The sequence below is a fragment of the Podarcis melisellensis genome (genome assembly GCF_964234715.1).
Source record: "Podarcis melisellensis genome assembly, chromosome: 4".
NCBI lineage: Eukaryota > Metazoa > Chordata > Lepidosauria > Squamata > Lacertidae > Podarcis > Podarcis melisellensis.
In genome coordinates this window covers 41,493,929-41,509,523 of record NC_138531.1, presented here as the reverse complement: position 1 = coordinate 41,509,523, position 15,595 = coordinate 41,493,929, and the positions used below count along the sequence as shown (strand labels likewise).

The window sequence follows — 15,595 nt, the reverse complement described above, 5'->3', positions numbered from 1 at the left end:
CGTGCTGAATCTATTATGTGCCAAATTTTGAATCACAACTGAATATGAATTGCAAGAATATATTTCTTTGATGACAAAGGTGATAACCATGAAGCACTGTTTGCTTGCACAAAACTCGGGGGGGGGGGCGATTGCAGTGAATCTTCCTGATTCATTTCCTGCCCCCAAATAATCATGGTAAATTTAACAGATCACGATTCATGGAAGTTTTTAAACTATTTCAGAAGTGTGAGTGAGGCAGGTAACAACCAAGAAAAGAGGCTTTTCTGTAGCAGAATCTGCTCCCTAGAGAAGTTCACCTGTACTACATTTTATACATTTTAGCTGGCAGGTTAAGACCTTAATTTTATTGCCCTATGCTTGCAGCAGTGACTGGTCTATCTGTCAATAACTTTTATATGGCCTGGGCTACTTGCTGTTTTATCTGGTATGCTTATTCAAAGACTAAGCCTTGTGTTCTTGTAGCCCTACTTTGGCCACCTGAATAAGACCCTTTTGCATCCTTTTGATACTATGCATGGGTAATAGACCCTTTGTTGATATTAAAAGGAGAGGAATGTTTATATTGAGCGTGTGTCCTCCCTCCCAAACTTGGTAAGTTAGGACTAGCACCTTGAATGTATTTCAGATGCTAATAAGCAGCCAGTGCAGTTGCTGAAAAAAGGTAACTGACTATGTCCTTGTTACCCTATTACAGTTAGGAGGCATGGCTATGACTTCTATCCAGTTCTAAATTCTGAACATTCATCAAAGGCAGGGCCATATATTTGTTTTTAAATCTTAATAACCCACCTTTCTTCCATCATGGTGTTCAAGGTGGTCACTGTTCCAGACAATGAACAGACAAACTCCCAAGTGGTTACTGTTCCAGACAATGATTAGACCTGCTTAGCTTAAGCAAGGTGGTGGCCTCATGTACCTTCAGACAATACAATGGGACTAAATAAAATATATTAAGTTATGATTTTCAAAATAAATCGGATGGAAGATTTTTATAGGGAAAAACCTTTAGCTATGGTTCTGTGTTATCACTGAGGCTCTGAAATGGCCAATCCTCAAAGTGGGAGGGGGGAGAGTGAATAGCTTGAAAGGCCCCTTTCAGTCTATGAAGGGCTGCTGATACGAATCCAATGCAGTTAACAAAACAAAAAAAATTAATTGGCACTATTGCCCCAGAAATTAGTAGCAAATCTCACTCCAGTGGCATTCCAGTGTACCTTATCAAAAGGGAAGGCTAAACCCTAGATTGTTCAACCAATTTTCATGAAGCTAGTCAAGCACTGCTTCCAAATACTGCTTAAATACAGAGATTGATGCACCTGGATCTGTGAAAAAGGTAAGTGCAGCTTGTTGTTATTATTATTATTTATTGAATTTGTATACCGCCCTATACCCAGAGGTCTCAGTGCGGTTCACAGAATATCATCATTATGCTACTGAAGTTGCACTTAATCGAGTGTCAATCTCTTGAGAAGTTCCATATGCACATGAAATAGTATATATGAAATCTATAGGGGATATCTATCACAGAATGTCTCCACAGCCATGCACTAGTCTAGTGTTATTTCTCTCCACCTTATTTAAATCATGCCTCTTCTCCTGCAAAATGTTTCCTACCTACATGCTGTATTGCACAGATGGATGGATATCTCAAGCTGTCAGTGTTCTTGCTTGCTTACATTAAACCTACAAAAAGTAATGCTTGCCTCTCACAAGTATATCCCTAGTTTTAATCATACAAAGCCAGGACATATACCAGCTCCAATTATAATTTGCTGTTATAGAATAGCCCGTGCACCTTGTAAGCATCATGCTTGTCAGCAAAGACTTAAATGTCTCTAACCTTGTCTGTATCTTAATTTTAAAAGCTTATTGATTCACCAATCCTTATGGCATTAACTTTAACACTTGATATTGATGATTTAAAAATAGCTCTTCTTGCTTCACTACTTCACTGATACTGCTGTCAAAAATGTAAGATTTGGTTTTGTGACAGCTTTCCTAGGACAGCTGGGAGCTGTTCAGAAGCTCATCAAAATATATTCCATGTTTCTGTGAGCTACATACTAAAATAGTGCTATAGCTCCATGAAAAATTGGTGAAAGCAGTTCATCATTTTCATACCCTCCAACATTTCAAAGAGGAAAGGAGAAACATTATTGTTTATGAGTACCTAGACTAGGCCAAAAACAGGCCCGGGGAAGGCTGTGTTATAACAATGGTGAGTTGTGAGGTGTAATCTACTAGGTTATACTCTACAAACACAAAGGGCATAAGAGACAGGAAATGCCATTAAGACAGGATATTAATTGTGTGACTGAAACATTTTAAAAACATTAATACAGTAGCAGCTGCAGAGCCCCTAATTGTATTGAGGATCACAGCACAAAGGGAGGGGGTTAACCCTGTTCATTTACACCAAGGTTTCAATTAAAATTGGTCCCCCAAAGCTGCTTGATTCCACTGGCAGCGTGGAGTGGTACCAATGGGAATTAAGTAAGCAAACTTAGCTATTAAAAGTACCAAAAATATGGCTTTGAATGCAAAATGCCACTCTTTTCAAAAAAGAAATCTATTCATCTCTGAAAAAACTGATGGAGACATACCCTGGCAGAGTGTACTCATTAAATAAAGTTTTTGACAGACTAAGGAAGGAGACGTTGAGCAGAAGCCCTAAATTAGTAGTGAGGATACTGCAGGCTGATCACCTCTGAAGAGATAATGTTTTTATAAACCTAATTCTGAATTCAACAGCAACTTAGGGTAAACATGCTGCTTTTCATTTTATTAGGTCAGTAATTCCCACACTGTGTGCAAAGAAACTTCAGTGTGCTGTGAGAACCGAATTAAATCAATTCAAGTTTCCCCTGAACTCAAAATACCCACTTAGTGAAGAGACAGTTCACTGCATCTATGCATAATTCGTATGCCCAGATTCAGTAACTTGTGCAGAATCAAGGAGGGATGGTCTCCTCTGAGGGTGGGTAATTCTTTCTCTTACTGCTAAGGCTACAATCCTATTCACATATAATGGAGGAGCGTCACTGAACACAGTGGGAGCTGCTTCTGAATAGACATGCATGTGATGGCGCTGCAAAAGTAGTAAGAGTTTCAAAGTGGCATAGGTACACTTTCAATTCAGAAAGGAGTGTGCTGAAATATGGCTTATGACATATGGTACACATACAGCAGGCATTGTCCGTAAGATTTATAGACTCTTATAGTAAATGCATACCTTCCTATGGACCTGCATTGAGCTAGCACATATGCTTTGCTCTGTTGTTTAATATTAATAAATATATAATAAAATAATGTTATTATTAATTAGGAACAGATGTCAAGCTTTCAGTGAGTTTCTAAGTTAAAAAGGAAACTTTGCATTTCAACAAGAGGCACCACAAATGTTTAAGTTGCTGAAAGATGATGGACAAAGCAATCCCAACTGGGAACAGAGAGCTGCAGTGTGGCAAAGTTACCACCATAATCAAGTCCTTGTTGGCTTTTCGTCATACTTCAGCATATGGCTAATATAGATGGCAGAGAATATAGGACATACTACAGCAGGCATGGAGGCTGAATGCAGTCCTCCTGTGTGGCCCTTGGCCTTCTCCCTATATCACTCCTTGTATTGTGATATGGTATTTTCATTGCAAGGGTGGAGTCAGGTTTGTGTAGAAACCTCTTAGATATGCAAGAATCACATTCATTGCTCCTCCTACATTTGTCTTCATCATTGCATCAACCACTTTTTCCTTTTCACTTCAGGACATGGGAATGTAACCCTCTGGCTGAAAAATGCTCCTCAACCCTCTACCATAAGGTATTTACAAAATGAGAAGTAACATACAGTTCTTTCAACTAGAAGACTGTTTCTTTGTACAGAACTTCGTACTAGAAGAGCATATTCATTACCAATCATAGTTGTCAACTTTCAGATTTGAAAATAACGGACCAGCAGCCTCGAAAATAAGGGATTAGCAGCCTCACCTGTCCCGGGGACAGTCTACGGGATAGCAGCGGGAAACAGCGCTGGAATAAGGGAACTTCCCCCACAAAAAAGCAAAGGTTGACAGCTATGTTACCAATGTATCAAAACACTTAACTCCCAAAATGAAAATATTTATGCTTAAAAAAAGTCTGTAGTTTAGCCAGATATTATCTCAGAGGAAAGGTGTCTTGCTTCAAAACACTTTAGATAGTAACTTTTTCAGATGAATATAGTAATTACATAAGGCTGTAGCTGAAACACAAAAGAGTAACATGGTTTAAGTGACACAAAGAATGTCATACAAAGCTCGTTTCTGCAACCACTACTGAAAGAATATGCTTCAAGGAATGAAGCAAGCTCTTCATTTAGTTATTTTAAGAGTGGGAGGAAATCAATAATAGAAAACAACAGAGTAATTCATAATGAAAAACACCACTAAGGAATAAATCTACTATGTTATCTCTAATAAGAAAGAATAGAATGCTCAAAGAGGAGTTGTCTTTTCATTGCAAGCATAAACAAAGAAAAACAAAACAAAGAACTAGTAATGTATTTTCCCCATAATTTTTATTAAAAGTTTTTCATCATACAATACAATAAATCAACAACAAACTAATCTAAATAAAAAGCGAAAAAGAAAAAGGAAGAGTTAAGTAAATACAAAGGTATCTTATTCCTTGTTTCACACAGAAGGGGATGTACCTTCCTAGCTCTCACTTGGGAGCATCCCTTTCTTCTCCCAGCCTCCCATCCTGGGAGAGCTTCCCCTACCTGACTCTCACACGGGGTCCTTCACCAGCCAGCCAACACCTTCATGTGTATACAATCCCTTCGGTGACCCAGAGTATAGGATACCAAAAACAAAGCAAGAACAAACAGAAGGGAAAAAAGCAAGAAGATAAAAATAATAAAAGGCTGAAAAAAGAAAATAAAGGAAAAGAGAAATAAAAAGGGCTTCTATTTATCCATCTGTCAGTTTTATATATATATAAATTATTCAAAATATTCACTCCAGAAAGGTATCCAGCTTTTCCTTCTACTGTGAGGCAATATTATCCCGGCTTCAGATCCAGACATCTCAAGTCCATTCCTTTTCCCTTCCTTACACAAACTCTAAAAGAGGTTCTCCAATTATTATCACTGATAAATGTCAAAAATAGTCTTCCTCCTGTCCAGCACAATAACTTTTACCTTCAATGTTGAGAAGCAATAAATCCTTCATCTTTATTCATACAGGGGTCTCTTTCCTGTAATTAAGAGTTATTCATTCATTAATTCACACCCAGTTCCATATCTTCCAATTTCCTGTTCGTTGTGGTTTTCCATCCTAATTTATAAAAAAAAACCCAGTACTTCCATTTTCTCTTCTTCCATTCCACTCTCCTATTCTGGCAGTCATTTATCAATCTTATTTTCCAAAGGTTCAGTGTCTTCTTTAACCTCATCTTTCACTGGTCTATTTTCATTCACCCTTTTAGCCATCTCAGCTCTGATCTCAAATTTTAATTGCTCATCCAGTAATCGCTGCATGATGCCAACAGTCAATGGGGTGTCCAACAGTGTTTTTGCCATACTGAGTGTTCTTGGTCTTATTAATAACTCACTCTCCACCTTAAAGCCTTACTGTCTCTGCCTTAACAGCTTGACTCTCCCATCTCCTTATCTCCAGACAGCATTCTTTTCCCACAGAGGCATAAATAAAACTAGTTTCAGTTTGCAGCCAGTACTTTCATCAAAGGGATGGAAGGTTAAGAATAAAATAAAAATTTCTAACAGTTGGAATGCCCCTTATCCACTTAAAATCTTTCTTTGTCGTAAACTATTAAAACATTCTTTCTGTTTTGCTTTCAGCCTTTCAATGATCATCTCTTCGTAAGTCAGTTCACATTCCAGATGCAAATTTCAACAAGCGGAGAGATCACTTCAGTTATAATTTATAACAGACTCAAAAGTAATTAAAGAAAGGGAGCTTTTGCCCACTTTATGGACTGACCCTCAGGACTATTATGTTGTGTTTGGACACAATTTAAATTCCTCTGTTCTAGGCCACTCTCTTCTCAGAGAGAATGTAATAACCAAGATTTATGCCTTTCACTATCATTAATCACCACATACAGTGGTGCCCCGCAAGACGAATGCCTCACAAGACGAAAAACCCGCAAGACGAAAGGGTTTTTCGGTTTTTGCGACGCTTCGCTAGACGATTTTCCCTATGGGCTTGCTTCGCAAGACGAAAGCCCATAGGGAAATCTCCGGGGATCTCTTTTAAATGCTGGCGGTGGGGAGCAAAGCCTTCCCCCCCCTCTGGACTTCAGAAGAGGTCCAGGAAGGCCGGCGGGGGCGAAAGGCTTTGCTCCCCACCGCCAGCATTTTAAAAGCGGTCCGGGATAGCAGGGAAGCGCTTCCCGCTATCCCGGACGGCTTTTGAAGGCAGGCAGGGCGGCCGGGCAGGAACGCCTCCCCCCGCCGCCCGGCTTCGGGGCATCGTCCCGATGCCGGGCGACGGGGCGAGAAAGCCTCCCCCCGCCGCCTGGCATCGGAACCATGTCCCGATGCCGGGCGACGGGGCGGGAAAGCCTCCCCCCGCCGCCTGGCATCGGAACCATGTCCCGATGCCGGGCGACGGGGCGGGAAAGCCTCCCCCCGCCGCCTGGCATCGGAACCATGTCCCGATGCCGGGCGACGGGGCGGGAAAGCCTCCCCCCGCCGCCTGGCATCGGAACCATGTCCCGATGCCGGGCGACGGGGCGGGAAAGCCTCCCCCCGCCGCCTGGCATCGGAACCATGTCCCGATGCCGGGCGACGGGGCGGGAAAGCCTCCCCCCGCCGCCTGGCATCGGAACCATGTCCCGATGCCGGGCGACGGGGCGGGAAAGCCTCCCCCCGCCGCCTGGCATCGGAACCATGTCCCGATGCCGGGCGACGGGGCGGGAAAGCCTCCCCTCGCCGCCCGGCTTCGGAGCATCGTCCCGATGCCGGGCGACGGGGCGAGAAAGCCTCCCCCCGCCGCCCGGCATCGGAACCATGTCCCGATGCCGGGCGACGGGGCGGGAAAGCCTCCCCTCGCCGCCCGGCTTCGGAGCATCGTCCCGATGCCGGGCGACGGGGCGAGAAAGCCTCCCCCCGCCGCCCGGCATCGGAACCATGTCCCGATGCCGGGCGACGGGGCGGGAAAGCCTCCCCACGCCGCCCGGCTTCGGGGCATCGTCCCGATGCCGGGAAGTGGGGCAGGAACGCCTCCCCCCGCCGCCTGGCTTCGGGGCATCGTCCCGATGCCGGGCGGTGGGGCAGGAACGCCTCCCCCAGCCGCCCGGCTTCGGGGCATCGTCCCGATGCCGGGCGGTGGGGCAGGAACGCCTCCCCCAGCCGCCCGGCTTCGGGGCATCGTCCCGATGCCGGGCGGTGGGGCAGGAACGCCTCCCCCAGCCGCCCGGCTTCGGGGCATCGTCCCGATGCCGGGCGGTGGGGCAGGAACGCCTCCCCCAGCCGCCCGGCTTCGGGGCATCGTCCCGATGCCGGGCGGTGGGGCAGGAACGCCTCCCCCAGCCGCCCGGCTTCGGGGCATCGTCCCGATGCCGGGCGGTGGGGCAGGAACGCCTCCCCCAGCCGCCCGGCTTCGGGGCATCGTCCCGATGCCGGGCGGTGGGGCAGGAACGCCTCCCCCAGCCGCCCGGCTTCGGGGCATCGTCCCGATGCCGGGCGGTGGGGCAGGAACGCCTCCCCCAGCCGCCCGGCTTCGGGGCATCGTCCCGATGCCGGGCGGTGGGGCAGGAACGCCTCCCCCAGCCGCCCGGCTTCGGGGCATCGTCCCGATGCCGGGCGGTGGGGCAGGAACGCCTCCCCCAGCCGCCCGGCTTCGGGGCATCGTCCCGATGCCGGGCGGTGGGGCAGGAACGCCTCCCCCAGCCGCCCGGCTTCGGGGCATCGTCCCGATGCCGGGCGGTGGGGCAGGAACGCCTCCCCCAGCCGCCCGGCTTCGGGGCATCGTTCCGATGCCGGGCGGTGGGGCAGGAACGCCTCCCCCCACCGCCCGGCATCGGAACGATGTCCCGAAGCCGGGCGGCCGGGCGAGAAAGCCTCCCCCCGCCGCCCGGCATCGGAACGATGTCCCGAAGCCGAGCGGCGGGGCGAGAAAGCCTTTGTCCCCCCTGCCTGCCTTCCCAGGGGCTTTTAAATCGCCCCGGACAGCGGAGAAGTCCTCCGCTGTCCCGGGTGATTTTAAAATGCCGCCCGCCAGAAGAGGTCGGGGGAAGGCGTTTTCCATAGGAACGCATTAATTGATTTTCAATGCATTCCTATGGGAAACCGTGCTTCGCAAGACGAAAAACTCGCAAGACGAAGAGACTTGCGGAACGAATTAATTTCGTCTTGCGAGGCACCACTGTATTTTGCCTAATTTAAATCAGTTTAAATCAAACCCCTGCCTTGCTTGCCTTTTTGGCCTTCTAACCACATGCATCCCACACTGTCAACAGCACATAGGCCCCATGTCAACAATAATCAAATTGGAGTATCAGAAATAGTGATGAAACTGGATTAGAAGTGAAACCAAATTTATAATGAAAGAAAATTTGGGAAATCAATTTAAGTGACTAACCTTTGAAAGCAGCAAAAGCAGTAACAAAGACTGATGAACTGGGAAGAAAACCTGGTCAGGCCTCAATTTATTTCCCCTGGGAGTGGACCCAAAGTGACGCTTATTGGTCCGTTGGGTCTGTCCCCTGAGGAACTCCAGCCCATGCCTGCCCACCACTGGCCAATCTGCAAGCAGGCTGGAATCCACCCAGGCAATGCTCCCAGGTTGCAGACATGGCTGTGGCCAGGCCACAATGCCACCTGACAGTGGAAGGATTTGTATTGGAGCTTTAAATGTAACCAAGCATAAAATACATATTTTATACAGTTCATTTTTAGACTTTTATTTCTTATGTTTGGTTCTGTTAAGAACACAAGGAGTGATCATGTCAGGTTATACTGGGTACATGTTTTTTTAACAAATGAAGGTGACTTATAAAAAACATATTGGCTGTTATAGAACAGAAAGTCCTTTCCCAGTTGTAGTATACTTTCAACTACTCAACAGAACTTACTCATATTTCTAAAGTGATACATCACTTGTCATTTTTTATAGCTTTGAACATCCAAGATGCCACTGGATACATGTGCATTTATTACACTGAAGAGTTCCAGAGGGAGAAATATAACATGTTAATGGTCCTTCTGCCTGCCTGCTAGGGAAGATTCAAAGAACTAACAAAGTAGCCAGAACATCAACTATACTTAATAGATTCTGTCTGGTGCAGACAACTCAAGTGATCTATATCATTTCGAAGTCTATCCTACCCAGCAAGCCCTTGGGGAAAAACGCAGCAACTTAGGTTTACACAGCGGCAGCTAAACCAAAGGATGTTCAACACTGCTTTATGCTTCCCAGATAAAAAAGGAACCACAATAAAAATGCTGTAAGTATAAATTATATAATCTATATAAAAAGTAGGGTGTATGGTACTTGTTCTTTCCCTTCTTTCTTTGGTGATCACTCGTAGCTGAGTAAGATTGTCTTCCATGAACACCATCTTAACAGTGAGTCCGTAAGTGACTGTGGAGGTCAGTTCTGGATCCATGCGTTCTTCCACAGGGGAGAGAGAGGTTTCCAGGTGGGAGTTGATCTTGGTGAGGGGTTGTCAAACGTGCCTTTCTCTTAGCTCATTTCTCCTTTTCACCCTGAGTTCATGCTCCTTCAAAGTCTGTGACACCTTTGGTAGAGGCTGTTCTCCAGTTGGAATGCTCACAGGCCAGTGTTTCCCAGTTATCAGTGCTTATGGTAATTGTATACCAGGATCCATTATTTTTAGGCATATAGTAAGCCATGCAACATCTACCATTTCAAATTAAAATGTAGCTTCTTTAATTGGTACACATGAGTTGCATGTCTCATGTGATTGTTCTAAGTCACTTTGTAAGAGCCACCGTATCATTTAATCTTCAGGTACACTCACGTTTGCCAGAGTGTTTATCATGCATACAGTGTAAAGCATGTAGACGTATGATTGGTGCAGACTGTTATCCTTATTAGCATCAAGTTATTCACTATTACTATGGTGGTATGACCACTTTGGTCTTATTTTGTACACTGTTCTGATATCTAAATGAAGAGGGTGTTTTAAAAATTATTAATTAAAAATTAACTAATAAATAATTTTAATGGCTTCAGCTCCTTCCACACACAGCTCCAAAAACATGTTAGATATGAGCCAGGAAACTAGAAAATTGTGTATTCTGATGTAAGTCCTCAAGTGTTCAGGGAAATACATCTCTCATTGACCTTTTAAGCTTTCACTGTGGCAGATAGCAACACACTGTTATTCTGCTCAGAATGTTAAACAGCTAAGGCAAAATTTATGGCCAGTTTCAGCACTTGCATTAAGTATTTTCCACCAGTGCTATGTGCTTTCTTCTCTGTAGCATTGCCTTTCTTAACCTAGTAGATGGAATATACACAGCAAAAATAGTTTTCTCTCTTCACATTCTACAAAATGAGAGATGGCTGAAGTAGGTCTGAATGAAATGAAAGAAATTCTGAGAGGATCTTCAAAACCCTCTGAGATGAAGGAATCTATTTTACGCTACTTCAAAAATTTGTATGTTGCACCAGAAAACAGTATCTTTCATCTTCTAGCATATTACAAGTATAGCTCACAGTATGGCTTCTCAGCACAGGAAGCATAATTTTATATAAACACATATATAAGGCTCAGAGTTTACTTCTCTTCCTGTATTCCTCAATTTACTTCCCCTTATGACTTATTTTTTTAAAAAATATTGCCAGTCTGAATTTTATCCCTGCTCAGGGCAATGAACAAAATAGCAGCGAAAGCTGTGAAGTGGCAACTATTGTTCACCAGGTTTTGCTTCATAAATGTTAAGTATGCAATGTTCCCAGTAAACCATTTAACATTTTGAAAAAGTATTGCTATCTACACTTATCACTTTTTTCTTTTTCTTTTCTGGTGCCTTTAACATTATCTTAAGATGCAGAAATTAAGCAGGACAAGTTTTTAAACCATATCTCTCTATGTCAGGAAAAATTCCTGCCACTTTTGTAATGTGAGGCTCCAATTAATGACAAAGGAGTAGAGCAGTAAAATATGTGACATGTACATATACTGTAAAATAAAGTGCCAATAATATGAGCAGAATACTGATAACCATAGTAACAAGAAACTTGAGTTTTGGCTTGTATGTTCAGTAGCTATTATGCTTATATTTTACACCCATTCGTTTACTGGGTTTTCAGTATGCAGTAGAAAATGGTGCAGTATTAGTGAACAATCTTTCATTGCATGTTGCCTTTTTAAATCAGCATCTATCTATGTTGGAATTTAGGCCAGCCTAATTGTACAAGAAATCCATAACAGCAACAAAGGAGAAACTAGGACCTATCTAGGACAAAATATTGTAGTCAAATCTAACTGGGGGAGGATGACTTTACCCTAGCAATGGAATACTACTCTTAAGATCCAGTCAGGAGCCTCTGTTGCCTTGTGGGCTACTGGCTGGCTGGAACCGCGAGACACTGCAGAGGAAAGGCAGTCTGCTGTCATTCCCACTAAAGGGACACTTCTGAAACACTGATACAGCACTCACACCTGGACCTGAGGCTGCCTGCTAAAGCTGTGTTTAAAGAGGCTGGTATTCCACTCTCACCACTCTCCACCAAAGAGCCAAAAAAAAGGGAGGGGGATAGAGAAGAGGCTAGACAAAGAGGAGGCAAAGGTGTTGATGCTAATGTTTTTTAAAGTGTTTGGGGGTTTTTAAGGAGAAAGTAGAGAAAATGTGAACCAGCGAGCTACATAAGGTAGAAAATAAGCCAAATGCAAGTAGGGCAAAAGGCAGAAAGACAGACTGAAAAGTCATACAAAGAAAGAAAAATATTGTCTCAGCAGAGTAGAGATGGGAGTTTAATGGCAGCCTGACTGCTTTCAATGAAGGCAGGAGCAAACTGAATTAGGAAAGACACTACTGCCTAACTTAAACTATCAGGATTGGAGCCTTCCAGAATGCAAGAGCCCTAGGACTAGAAATAAATATTTCATATTCACCATCAAAGATTTTCTTTCCAAAGTTTGAAGAACAACACAAACACACTTATCACAAAACAAGAAATTCATGCCTGTGAAAGAAACTAGCATCCAAGACAGAAGCACACTAGTATAGGCAAAATACCCCTCCATGGAAAAAAACCCAAAAAATAATGATAATAAACATGAAGAATAACTGTGCTGCAAATAAAGCTGTTCTAAAATTTGATTTATCAAGTTAGCATGCATAAAAAGTTAATTTTTGTGTCAAAAGCTAATTATTTCTACTATGTACAGAAAAAAGGTATGATTAAAAGTCATATTCACAATTAAACAGTTTCCCTTTTCTACATGCAATTTATTTCTAATCAATTTTAAATATAATTAGTGCTTACTTTCATCTTCTTGGTTTTCTGGTGCAATTTGCCTTCCCTCTTCTTCTTCTTCTTGCTCTTTCTGTGGCAATTCTTCCTGATGGCTGGAGGCACTGACAGAGAGCGTGTGGCAGCAATGGTTGAACCCACTATCCCTTGGCAGAGTATAACTGCGCGGCTTGCCCCCATTCCCATTTAGGGCTTGCATTTTCTCACCCTCCACTAAAGGGAAAGGGCCGTAGTGATCCTGCAGGTGGCACTTTTGAGTAGGAAGAGTTGACTGCCGCCTGTGTTCTGGAGAGATAACAGCTGAGTCAGAGAAAACAGAGTCCTCAAGTGGTAGAGTCTGAAGGTAGTGCAACCCTGAGCTTGTCAGTGGAGTCTCTATTAAATCCTGCCAAGAACGTCGCTGGCTGGCTGTTTTGCGGATGGGAGATTCAGTAGTACTCCCAACTGGTTCCTGACGGAATTCCTCATGTGAAGATTGTGACTGGGAAGTTTCAGTGGAAGAGAGTCGGCTATGCTTTGGTTCCACAAAAGGGCTTGCGCAGCTCATCTGCAACATGAATACAGATTCTGGTTTCAGATCAATTACGAAGATAGCCGAATGTTTGCAATATTCAAAGGCCATTATGTACTACAACTAGAAAGGATATAGGTTTTATTATTAACTTATGTATTTTCCAACTCCTAGTTCATAAAAGTATATTTCAAAGGAAAAAAACCTGAAATCTATCTACAAAACCATAATCCTTAGAAAAAGAACTATCAGAAAGAGACTAGAGTATCCCAGCCAAAAAGGCCCAATACATCATATGTAGCCACCCAATTAATCTTAGAAGAATCATCTGAAGCACAAATTTCTTTGAGAACACACAATCATTATTTGGCTTTGTTGCACTATATTCCTTGCCATTCTGTGTTTCATACTGGGTATAAACATCAATATTTAGAAGGGATTATTTGTTGCTTTATGCTCCTGCACATACACCAGACAAACATTTTGAATAAGAGTTGTATTTGCTTCTATCTAGCTTCAAATTGTTCAGTCAAAATCTCAAGGTTCAAAACAGTAAAGAAATAGTGTATGCGACATCTGTTTGTATAAACACCTAGGAGATGTATCTCGCAATACTTGTAGTCAAAAAACTACAAGGTCTTTTTACCACTCCAGTCTTTGGGCCCAGCTCTGATATTCTCCCAACTGTTATTACAATGAAGCTAGCCTTTTAATATACTTAAGGATCCCTTGATTCCACAGTTAATAGAGTTGCTGTTTTATGATAAAGTCACCCTCATAATGCATTTGAAAAGCAAGGTTAATCTAAATAATAAAGGCAATATTCAGAAAACAGTGTGTTACCAAACTAAGTGATTCAAATAATGGTTCAGTTACAGCTAATAGTACTAAAATCTGATTTTAGGCAAAACCCTGCAGATCACTGGAGAAGAGGAAAAATCTTGCTCCTAAGAAGTTATGAAAATGCAGTCACTGACATTTACAGAATGCCACAAGAATTTATAAATAGCCTTTAAAGAATAATCCAGAGAAGTCCATTATGTGCTTTGTGTCAGTTTCATGGGATCTACTGTGGCATACAAAAATCTGGAGTGTCAGTCCCTACATTACAAATTATATGAATGTCAGAATTAAATGGTGGTTTTATTTCAGTTTGAAAAGCCAGAAACCAGAAGCTGTCACAAATATTACCTATGTATCTTGTTGAAAGCTCTTCCAAAAATGAACAGAGGGGTAAAATGCTGACTATGCCTTGACTACTTTTTAGATAAAAAAAGTAGGTTAGGTACTTGGTTTGTGCACCATTGAAGAATTTCTCTATCCCTGTTGCATTTGGAGACAAATCTATTGTTCCAAAGTGGTGAAATACCTAGTCCCTACTCATGAATCAACTGCTAGAAAGATGCTCTTGGTCTTCCACACAGATTATCAGGATCAGGCTGCAAGGTGGAAAAGACCTGCCAATGAGGCAATATACGGGAAGAAAAAGCAGCTGTGGAGAAGTCATGTGGCCCTTCCCTTTTATAAGGTCAGGTAAGCACTGGATAGAGGGAATAAGAAATCACTTTTCCAAAGTGCTCCTGGGGTGATCCAGATAAGTCTTCTTTGTCTCCAGCTGCAAGATTTATTAACATGCCTTAAGTCTTGCTGAAACAACCAGCAGCAGTCACCCAAAGCATAACACTTTTGGTAGCCTGCAGAAAGAAGTATGATATTTTTTGAAGTAGGCAGTGCAGTGGGAGGGTGTCAAGCAGAAGCTTTGAGATTAACCATTCATCAACTTTACCTTCCAACTGTGTGTTATAGCACCCCTGACACCTTCACAAACTGAATGGTGTAGTGGTAGTGGGATGAAACTGAGACTGTAGCTGTTGCTACTCATATTGGCATTCATGCACAGTGCAGTCATTCAGTCAGGACACAGTTGGCAAAAACACAAAAGATAGCTTGCAAAAAATCTCTTTGCTGGATATGGAAATTCTAATGTAAGATCAAAGATGACTTCATGTGATTTCAGTTATGCCTCTTGAAACAACGCTATTCTGTGACTCCTTTAGCATAGTTGAAAATAAAAAGAAAATCAGCTAGGCAAAGTCAGAGCTTCAAAGTTAGCATGGGAAAATACGACTTATTTTATAGAATCACAGAGTTGGAAGGGACCCCAAGGGTCATCTAGCCGTCCCCCTGCAATGCAAGAAACTCAACTAAAGCATCCATTACAGATAGTCATTGAACTTCTGTTTAAAAACCTCCAATGAAGGAGAGTTTGCCACCTCTTGTGGGAGCCTATTCCACTGCCAAACAGCTCTACCTGTCAGAAAGTTCCTCCTGGTGTTTCATTGGAATCTCCTTTCTTGTAACTTGAAGCCATTGGATCGGGTCCTAGTTTCTGGGGCTGAAAAAAGCAAGCTTGCTCCATCTTCCATATGACAACTCTTTAGATATCTGAATGTGGCTATCATATCTCCTCTCAGTCTCCTCTTTACCAGGCATTTTCCTTTTCGAAAATGACACAATCACATCCAGACTTCCCAAATGAACTTAGCATTTCTTTGGATGATCTAGTATGTTCTTCTGGCACTTGAACTAGCTTCAAAAACTAAAGTTCTTAAGGAAACATTTAAAAATATGC

General features: G+C 43.1%; 1 protein-coding gene across 5 annotated transcripts in view; it reads right to left on the bottom strand.

The window, feature by feature from the left end:
• CNKSR2 (connector enhancer of kinase suppressor of Ras 2) overlaps positions 1-15,595 on the bottom strand; it is a 240,891-nt gene that overhangs the window by 19,870 nt on the left and 205,426 nt on the right. For all 5 annotated transcript variants that reach the window (XM_081909170.1, XM_081909169.1, XM_081909171.1 and 2 more), the window contains one exon: positions 12,465-12,999. In XM_081909170.1, the coding sequence (XP_081765296.1) occupies positions 12,465-12,999 (535 nt within the window). The remainder of the gene's footprint in view (positions 1-12,464; positions 13,000-15,595) is intronic.